We start from the raw sequence: 8,494 nt of genomic DNA on the forward strand, positions 1-8,494 counted from the left end.
GCTCCTGCGTCACGAGTGGGCGGTTGATTTGTTTTACACACCGACCACCGGACATTGACGGGCGGAGTCTATTCATGTGTATGTGGCGCAAGGTAAGAACCCCCGCCCGTACGGTCGCTGCTGTGTTTAACACCGAGCGCCTCAATGCTGACGCCGCCAAAGTTTCAATTCAGGGCGGGACCGTCGAGTTCAGCGTGTGTCGTCGCTGTGAGTCCCTGACCGACCAGCGGGTGACGCTGTTTATTCTAATGGACACGAATGTTATAATTCATTATAACAAACATACATAAATAAATCATCTGCACGTGTCTCACACTGGAAATATTTCAGTTATCTGTAAGTGACAATGTCCCGTGCGTGTAAGCTAAAGCAGTGCTCATATGAGAGTTTTTATCTCACACAAAATCCACATTTTTCTTTTCTTTCTATTTATTTTATTTTTCTACTTTTTGCAGGCAGACACAGTAAAAAAAATGGAATAACAAAAGTTTGAGTCATTTATATACATAATGAATTGTTGCTTTGACATCTAGATATATTTTAAAAATCATGTCCTGAACAAAAATTGGATCAATGGCCACAGAGTGAATATTTGCAGAGTGGTTCTCTGGAGAGTTTATTGGAGGAGGAGTTCCAGTTCCAAAAGACATATAAGTGTTATTGTTGAGTGCAGGACATTTTGTAATCTCCTCACTGTCTCTTGTGAAACCACAATAACCTTTCAGGTTTTGTAACCGGGATGTTGCAGCCAGATGTTTGCATCTGTATTATTAGGACATATTTAGAGACAGTTTTTCGAACAAAGTGTTATGTCCAGGTCTCTTCTTGGAAATCATTTCCCATTTGAATAATGTTAGTAACAATTGGACAAGAACAGATAGCTACCAGTGAGCACTATTGTTTATTAAATCGACCTGGAAATGGGACAATCTCACTCATATTGCATGATGGGAAATCCATAACACTTGTCTCCATGATAACACCATTGAGGACACAAACAAACAGGCAGACACATTTAGAAAAGACAAAAACAAAACGTGTCTCTCTCTGGGACAAACACATTTGACAGCTGACAGTCTGCTGTGAGTGTCGGCTCGTTCACTTCCCGGGTGTGTTGGTGGCGACGATTGTGATTGGTCGAGTTGTCATTGTTTACGCTGCTGATTGTTCAGCGTCACCAGCGGTGTCGATCGTGATTGGCCCGAAACCGCTGCGCCCTCCTCCTAATGCTCAACACAAGTAGGTAAAACATCAACAACGCCCCGTGTTCCACTATGTTTCTATTTAAGGAGCTGAGGTCAGGTTTAATGAAGACATTTCATGACGAGCTTCGGCCGCAGCGTGAAGGATCAGCTGCGTTTTTAAACGATGTGAATTTAGCGACTGTGCATTAAAGGGTAAACGAGTGCTGTCCACTGTTAGCTCTGCGGCTAAACACGCTAGCAGGAAAACTTCTGAGGAGCGAACTTTAACAGAAAGTGATCCGCTGTCATCTCTGAGATCATAGTTCTTCTGTGGTTAACACATGCGAGTGAACTTTGCCCCGGTAACCAACGACCTCACTCGACACAGCCGCGGACGGTCACCGGTATGTTTCCGCTAGACTCCCCGTGGAACATCTCCTTCGCCGGTTGCGGCTTCCTCGGGATCTACCACGTCGGCGTGGCCAGCTGTCTGCTGGAGCAGGCCCCGTTCCTGGTGCTGAACGCCCGGCACATCTACGGAGCATCGGCTGGAGCTCTCACCGCCACCGCTCTGGTCACTGGAGTGTGTCTCGGTAAGTGGGATTGTAAAGTAATGTCAGGATATGGTGAGGATAAGCAAGGTCACTTGAGGTGCAGCTTTTCATGAAGGCCTCTGTGTAACAACTAGTTACCGAGGAAGTACTCTGATTACACTGAAAATGTAAACACACTGTGTATTATCAGTAAAGTGTACTCAGTGTACAGTTTTTTGTACAGGAATATTACCATAGTTGCATTAACACAGAAGCTACAGTATAGTGTTGTAGCTTTATTTCTTTGAGATCATTTGAAATGTTTTATATTCTGTTCAGTAGTTTGATTTGTGTCAAATTTAATAATCAGAGAAAATGTTTTTTATTGTCATTTGCGCTGTAACTAGTGCCTGCAGCCATCAGATAGAAGTAAAAAGGTTTTTTTGAATAGAAATCTTGATTGTAAATCTGGAAAATTGTCTTTGGCTACAGAGGAGAGGAAGTGGGTGAAAGGTCACATCACAGAGACAGTTCATTCATTCAGACATAAGCACATTCATTACATTGTAAATACGTGCAAATGCGTGCAATAAAATAAGGCAGTGGAAGTAAACATTTTCAAGAAAAGTGCAAAACTCAAATCTTGGATATTATTATATTTAGACCACTGTCATTTCAAAATGAACCTGTCAGGCCAACTAAGCCCTCTTTAGTTCAGTGGTGCTCTCGTTATAAAAAAAAGCTCTCTAAAATATTGCCATACAATGGAGAACAGGTTTAACGGAAATTGGATCATATCCTATAGATTGACCCATAAAAATTAATAATTGTAGGCTGGTATGTAAATTAACATTTTTCGTTATTTAGTTGAAGACAATACTTAATATGAAAAACGCAACACTGAAGCAACAATATGTTTATCCATAAGTTTTACCTTTTACCTTTATCTTGTCTTTATCTAATCATTTGCCATCGCATGTTCTTACTTTTGACCTCCATTCATGCTTGTTTAAGATCTTTCATGGAATTCTCAACAGTTCTCATAAACCTTTATTTCATGTTTTTACAGGAGAGGCTGGAGCGAGCATCATCGATGTTGCCAAAGATGCAAGAAAGCGATTCCTGGGACCCATGCATCCCTCCTTTAACCTGGTGAGGATTGTGCGTCACATGCTGCGCCGCAGTCTGCCACCTGATTGTCACCTTCAGGCCAACGGGCGGTTAGGAATCTCTCTCACCCGAGTTGCAGATGGAGAAAATGTCCTGGTAACTCAGTACAACAACAAGGAGGAGGTGGTGCAGGTGTGTGCTATGTCGTATCATTTTTCACAATGCTTTGCAGAAGAAGTGGTTGACATGTATTAAAATAGGTATCAAGAAAAGGCTTGATTTTTTTTACCTCAACAATACTAATGTGACAATTTTGTACAAGAACATTTTGAGAAAAGATTATTAGTAATGTTGATATGATGAGCTAAAACAGTTTGTAGACTTATTGTATGTCTCTTCATGTTTCTTATATTTTCTTCTTTGTTGCACAGGCGTGTGTCTGCAGTGCCTACATTCCAGTGTATTGTGGCCTTATTCCTCCTACACTCCAAGGCGTGGTGAGAAATTTCACTATTATTCAGCAGTTTTCACCTATTTTAGAACTAATGGAAATAAATTACCTCAATGGTTTGCATTAGTTTTAAATTAAGAACTACTTATAAAGTAGGTGTTATTGTTGGGGAGGTGTAATGGCCAGTCTGCCTTCCTCCTTTGCTTGAATCAGGTATTTTCTCTCATTTAGTTTTGTTGTTGTTACTTCTTTTGCTTTTTTTCCATCTGTAACAGCCCCCATCAGCTCCCTCCCTTCCTCAAGAATGTGTTTGTTCTGAGCGGCACGTGTGGAAACAATAATTATATAAATTCCTCTGGAGTTAGTGTTTGTATTCTTCACTGGACATGTTTTCCAGCGCAGAGGTTTTCTCGGTAATGTCATTGAGCAATACTACTAATAATACCCCCACCCTCCCTCTGTGGCCTTTGTGATGGGTTTTATAAGCACACGTGTGTCTACGCATGGGACCAAGTTGGCTCAGACTTTAAGGTTGTTCTGTCCTCTCCTCTACCATCAGTGACTCAAATACAAGAAAAATGATGTCACTCTGGTCTTATCTGTTGACACTCACAGCCAGCCTCCTACCTCTGGGTTTAAAAGTTCAGCAGCTTCACTGAAAACAAACATTAATCAATATGCCAGCGATGATGCCACTGCAATCTTTTGTGCTGATGATAGCTCTCTAGTTGAACATCCTCCTATTTTTTTAATTGTGTAGATTAAATTAAATTAACAATCTATCACTTTTATTCTGACGATTATTTCTCTGCTATCATTCAGCGATATGTTGATGGAGGAATCTCGGATAACCTGCCTCAGTACGAGCTGAAGAACACCATCACCGTGTCCCCGTTCTCCGGAGAGAGCGACATCTGCCCCAAAGACACATCGACCAACATACACGAGCTGCGATTCACCAACACGAGCATCCAGTTCACCCTCACCAACCTCTACAGAGTCTCCAGAGCACTTTTCCCTCCAGACCCGATAGTACGTCTCACACACACAAACACACACACACAAAAAAATGTATTTGCTCAGTTGAACTGGAACTGAACCCAGTCAACTTCTTTGACCCATGAAAGATGCTTTAATGTCCCTTTTGAATGCAGGTTATGAAAGCCATGTGTAAACAGGGATACAAAGATGCTCTGGACTTTTTAAAGAGGAATGGTAAGAATCAGTTATTTATTTTTCTTCTTGTCTTTTCTCTCTTACAATGCCTTTTAAAACCTGGTCAACTGGCCTGCAAATATTAGTGCTGCACACACATTATATTACACTGATAAGCTATTGGAACAGGATAACTTATCACTTGTGTTTCCTGTGAACCCACGTCACCAAATCAATAAATGACTTCATTTTATTATTTTCAGTATTAAGCACATAAACAGCATGTAATAGCAAACTAAGATATGTTATTAATTGTTTACGTTGCTAGCTAATTAGAAGTAATCTACTATCAATCACAGTTTAAGAAGAACTTGCTTTTCTTTTCAGGATTGCTGAATTTTAATGGACCTCTCAGAGACAGACCCCTGCTCGCTAATGGAGAAGAACATAAGCATATTGATGAGGAGAAGGAGGCGGAAGATAAAGATGATGAAAAGCCACATTTGGAGGAAAGAGCAGTGATGCTTCATTCCAGTTCCTCCGTAGAGGAGCATATCATCGGGCACCTTCCACCAGTTTTGCACAAAGGTAAAAACCCAACAGAGCTTCATTTGATTGAATAAAATGTAACAGTGGAAGACCTTTAAATGACAAAGTAAACATTTGGCTGCTAGTGTGGAAGGATAATAATTGTGTACATATATATATATATATATATATATATATATATATATATATATATATATATATATACACACACACACACACACACACACACACACACACACACACACACACACACACACACACCCTGGACAGGTCCGGTAAAATATGAGTTCTGCAAATAAATTAGTTGGTACTGAAACTGTTTCAATGCTTCTATTGTATTCAAATTCAGATTTTTTTTTGTTAAGAAAACTTCATTTGTGTATTTGATGGATCCATGACCTGGATTTGCAATAAAAGAAAGAAGCACACTGTATTAATTTCACATTGTGGTAACCAGTGGACTGCTCTTTTCCTTCCTCTGTAGCTCTTGTTGAGGCCTGTATTGAGCGGAGGAGCCTGGTGCAGTCGCTTAGCAACCTGCTTCCTGTGAGGATGGCCTCAGCCATGATGCTCCCCTACACTCTCCCTCTGGAGTCTGCTGTGTCCTTGACTCTCAGGTACTAAACGACTTAATTACACCTGGTTCCAATCCCTGATTGCATATTTGGCATGCACTCAGAATAATACTACGGGCTCTTCGTATAGGAAAGTGGTCTCAGACTTTTGGACACTGGTGTTCTTGTGTAGTTGTGTCAGGCAACAGCCCTTGCACTGTTTTTACAGACGTTTTCTTACAGATTAGTGGAGCTGACTACCCTGAAGCAGTTGTTGTATTTGCAGTAAATACATTGAAATGGCACAAATTACTGTACAAGCCTTCTGTGCCTACTGACTAACAGCTGCATTTCCCATGTGTAGACTTCTGGAGTGGCTGCCAGATGTGCAGGAAGATGTGGGATGGATTCGTGAGCAGATATTAAAACTCCTGCAGCATGTTCTTCGCCAGGCCTCCAGAAGCATTTCCCAGCATGTGATTTTAGAGCTGAAATGGTATGAACATTTTAATCATAATTATCATGACCACATTTATAATGGATACAAGTATTATCGCAGCATGTGCTGAAAATATTCAGAAAGTACTGGCACACACAGAAATAATATCATTATTATTAACTGCACACACACACAGAGCCTATCGTCTTTGTTGCACATGAATACATGAAATGTCCCCATGCCTAACATACTTCAATTTAAAGAAAATTACAAAATTTAAAAAGACAAAGGTACAGTATTAGTGTTTACTTTTTCTGCTTCTGTTAAAGTTTTACTTTACAAATGATTTGATGACTATCGGACTTTAACAAAATAGGTTGGTTGTGTGACTAAACTATGTCACGTTATTTTGTAAAATGGGGCGAACTGAGAGTGTAAACACGACACAAACAGCAGCAGAACAATGTGTAGTGTTCGGTGACACTGAAAGCTTCTGTTTACATTATTTACACATTTTTAGCAAGTTTCACAGACAAACTGGAACATTTCCCCCCATTCCAAAATCCCCACATTATGCATTGAGTAGAAAATTAATGTGACTTGAAATCCCCCTTTCACAGCGATTTCGCTGCCAATTTAAAAAAAATCATATTTACTGAAAACAGTGGCCTACTGTGCAACCACAGCTGTTTAGTTGTTGTTTGACCGCAAAAGAAGCTGAAACTTACAATAAAGAGAAACTACAGATTATTTATAATAATCATAATAGTAAATATTTACTGCCTTTCACTTTCTTTTGAAACCAACTTGGTATATTCTTATGATAAACAGCAGCATTAATGATAATAAGTTGAACAGCCTTTTCCTCATTAACATCTCTGTGTGTTGGTAAATTTACTCCAGGTTTTCTTGTCAACTGGAGCTGCACCAATACCAGTCGCTTCCGTCCCAGTTCAGCTCCACCAGCCTGTTTCCCACCTGGGTGAATGGGAGAAGCACCTCAGTCCAGGATTTCATCATGCGTCTCGACCAGTACAAGACTCAGCTTACTGGAGTTCTGACTATGAACATGGACCTGCAAGGCTCAATGAAAAATGGGCCGACGTCACCAACTACAAGCTCTTCATCCCTCCTCTCCACAGAAGGCCTCACAATGCGCAGAGTTTGTCTTAATATGCCAAATGCTGCAGACACTGGAGAGGCCATCAGCAGCTTCTAAGAGCTTCTCATAGGCTTCTGTCGCAGAAGCTACTGCTCTGAGATTCAGGCGGACTGATTTTACATCCAGGAAAATATCTGGTTACACCTTGAGGTTTAGATAATATTAAGCAATGGTATTAATTTACCATATTTACACTGTGTATACAGTATTTGAAGTCTTTAGCTACAATCAGAAGAGTCCTCAGACACAGCACGTCTGCAGGCATAAACAAGTGCATTTAAACTTACCACATGCACTCAGACAGTCATGTACAAACTTGAATTATAGGATGTTACAAACAAAAATGTGCACTTGAAGTAGCATGGTTAAAATAGTAGAGTGAATTTTTCGGGTGGAATGCAGTCAAACCAGTAGTTAAACAGAGCGTTTCTGCTGCATCTGGTGATGAATCTCTGCTACTCGAGCAGTGAAGGAGGGAATCTCTGTTTGCCACAGATAGTTACTCCATTTATTATATGCACACGTCAATGCATTGTTCTGAAGAAAACAAAACAATATCTCTTGTGTTTGTTGTTTGTTTGAATGTCTAATATTTCTTTACACTTATTTATATGAGAAACACAAAAGTGCTTTTCTCTTTCTCAGTCGTAGAAGCTTGTTTCTATCATCTTGATTTACTTTGTTTTAAATTTAAATCTGCATTTATGGATTCCTTTTTTTATGTGAGCTTTGATTATGATGTTACTTCTAATTCTTTAACATGTGAATTGTGATTAATCAGTCAAAACAATCAGTTAAATCTGAGTTGCACTTTCTTATTTGAGGTCATTTTTTGACGTCACTCAAGTTCTTAGGTAATAACCTACCTGTGGTAAAATATTTGTCTTGTGCTCTGTTTGGAGAAACTATAACTATGATCAAGCCCAAACTTGTGCCTTAAATTTCAATGAAAAAAATGCCAAGTGAATTTAACATGTTCTCAAAATGTTGCAGGGAATCATATTATTGTGATCATGAAATAAACTGGCAGTGTTAAACAGTAACTTCAGCTTTTTTCATTGCAGTAAATTCTCAGGTTCTCAGTGATCAGTTACACAACAGTGATACTCACATTACCCAGAAAACCTGTGACTTGTAAAGAGAAGTGCACACAGCACAGGGAACAGGACATAACAGTAATCAAACAGGGGATCAGGGACCTGAGGTGTTCTTGGGAGGTGTCCAGAGGATCCCATCCAAATGACAAATATCTGATGTTGATTACTGATGTGAGGATGAAGCACAAATAATGCAGCTCTCATACTGAAGGCTACAGTTTGACAACAACTGAAAAGGTAAAATAGATAAAAGGTAACAA

At 39.8% G+C, this 8,494-nt stretch overlaps 1 protein-coding gene across 1 annotated transcript; it reads left to right on the forward strand.

The window, feature by feature from the left end:
- The first annotated feature begins 1,218 nt into the window (after positions 1-1,218).
- On the forward strand, positions 1,219-8,180 carry pnpla2 (patatin-like phospholipase domain containing 2). The gene is made up of 9 exons (XM_020113986.2): positions 1,219-1,777; positions 2,787-3,019; positions 3,259-3,324; positions 4,101-4,310; positions 4,433-4,493; positions 4,821-5,021; positions 5,467-5,599; positions 5,901-6,032; positions 6,879-8,180. Exons 1-9 carry the CDS (start codon positions 1,591-1,593, stop codon positions 7,192-7,194), a joined length of 1,539 nt encoding a protein of 512 aa, XP_019969545.1. The 5' UTR covers positions 1,219-1,590; the 3' UTR covers positions 7,195-8,180.
- Positions 8,181-8,494: the final 314 nt, after the last annotated feature.

The sequence above is a fragment of the Paralichthys olivaceus genome, chromosome 7, assembly GCF_024713975.1.
Source record: "Paralichthys olivaceus isolate ysfri-2021 chromosome 7, ASM2471397v2, whole genome shotgun sequence".
NCBI classification, from domain to species: Eukaryota; Metazoa; Chordata; class Actinopteri; order Pleuronectiformes; family Paralichthyidae; genus Paralichthys; species Paralichthys olivaceus.